Here is a 900-nt window from a genome sequence, read left to right as displayed (position 1 = left end):
AGAGAGCAGGGAAATGGAGAGAGGGAGACAGAGAGAGAGAGAGAGAGAGAGCAGGGAAATGGAGAGAGGGAGACAGAGAGAGAGAGAGAGAGCAGGGAAATGGAGAGTGGGAGACAGAGAGAGAGAGAGCAGGGAAATGGAGAGAGGGAGAGAGAGCAGGGAAATGGAGAGAGGGAGACAGAGAGGGAGAAAGAGCAGGGAAATGGAGAGAGGGAGACAGAGAGGGAGAGAGAGCAGGGAAATGGAGAGAGGGAGAGAGAGAGCAGGCTGTGTAAACAGTGACGCAGTGCTGAAACGGGAGAGCCTGGGTTGAAGAATTCTGTGCCAATGTAAGGAGGCGGTTTCAGCACCATGGACAGTAACCATGTACAGAATGGGAGACCCAGACATTATTATAATACTGCAGCATGGGCAACTGAGGGCAACCCCAGGTAATTCAATGACCACCCCCCACCCTCCAAAACCCCTTAAAAATACACCCCCTCCCTCAGACACCCTCTAAAAACCCACCCCCAACCCCCCTCAGATCCCCCTCAGAAATAAAACCTCCCACCTGGTTTAACTCACTCAAACAGTTATCCCCCTCACCTTGGTCTGGGCTCTCCTGAAGGTGCTGAGGGTGAGGCAGGCAGACAGTAGGAGGGAGCAGAGACCCGGGCCCATCATCCTGTCACAGGGGGTATGAGGCTGCCTGAGGGTCGCTCAGAGGGAGGGAGGGAGGGTAACAGAGAGAGAGAGAGAGAGACACGCACAGTCAGCAGCAGCAGGGAGGGGGAGAGAGAGAGAGAGAGATGGACAGGGTTAGAGCCTGGGCTCTGGATCCTGGGAGGGTGTTAACAGAGGGAGGAGCGAGAGGACGGGAGGGAGGGGAGTGGGAGGGGAAGAGAGGGGGAGGGGAAG

At 56.1% G+C, this 900-nt stretch overlaps 1 protein-coding gene across 1 annotated transcript in view; it reads right to left on the bottom strand.

The window, feature by feature from the left end:
- The window catches only part of pcsk1nl (proprotein convertase subtilisin/kexin type 1 inhibitor, like), a 4,575-nt gene extending 3,730 nt beyond the window's left edge, over positions 1-845 (bottom strand). Inside the window, exon 1 of the mRNA XM_048594597.1 lies at positions 589-845. Coding sequence (XP_048450554.1) covers positions 589-666 — 78 coding nt within the window. The 5' untranslated portion in view covers positions 667-845. The remainder of the gene's footprint in view (positions 1-588) is intronic.
- Positions 846-900: the final 55 nt, after the last annotated feature.

The sequence above is a fragment of the Rhincodon typus genome, unplaced genomic scaffold (genome assembly GCF_021869965.1).
Source record: "Rhincodon typus isolate 14 unplaced genomic scaffold, sRhiTyp1.1 hic_rhity00011501, whole genome shotgun sequence".
Lineage (NCBI taxonomy): Eukaryota > Metazoa > Chordata > Chondrichthyes > Orectolobiformes > Rhincodontidae > Rhincodon > Rhincodon typus.
Note: the sequence above shows the minus strand (reverse complement) of the source record. Positions and strands in the feature narration are given on the sequence as shown.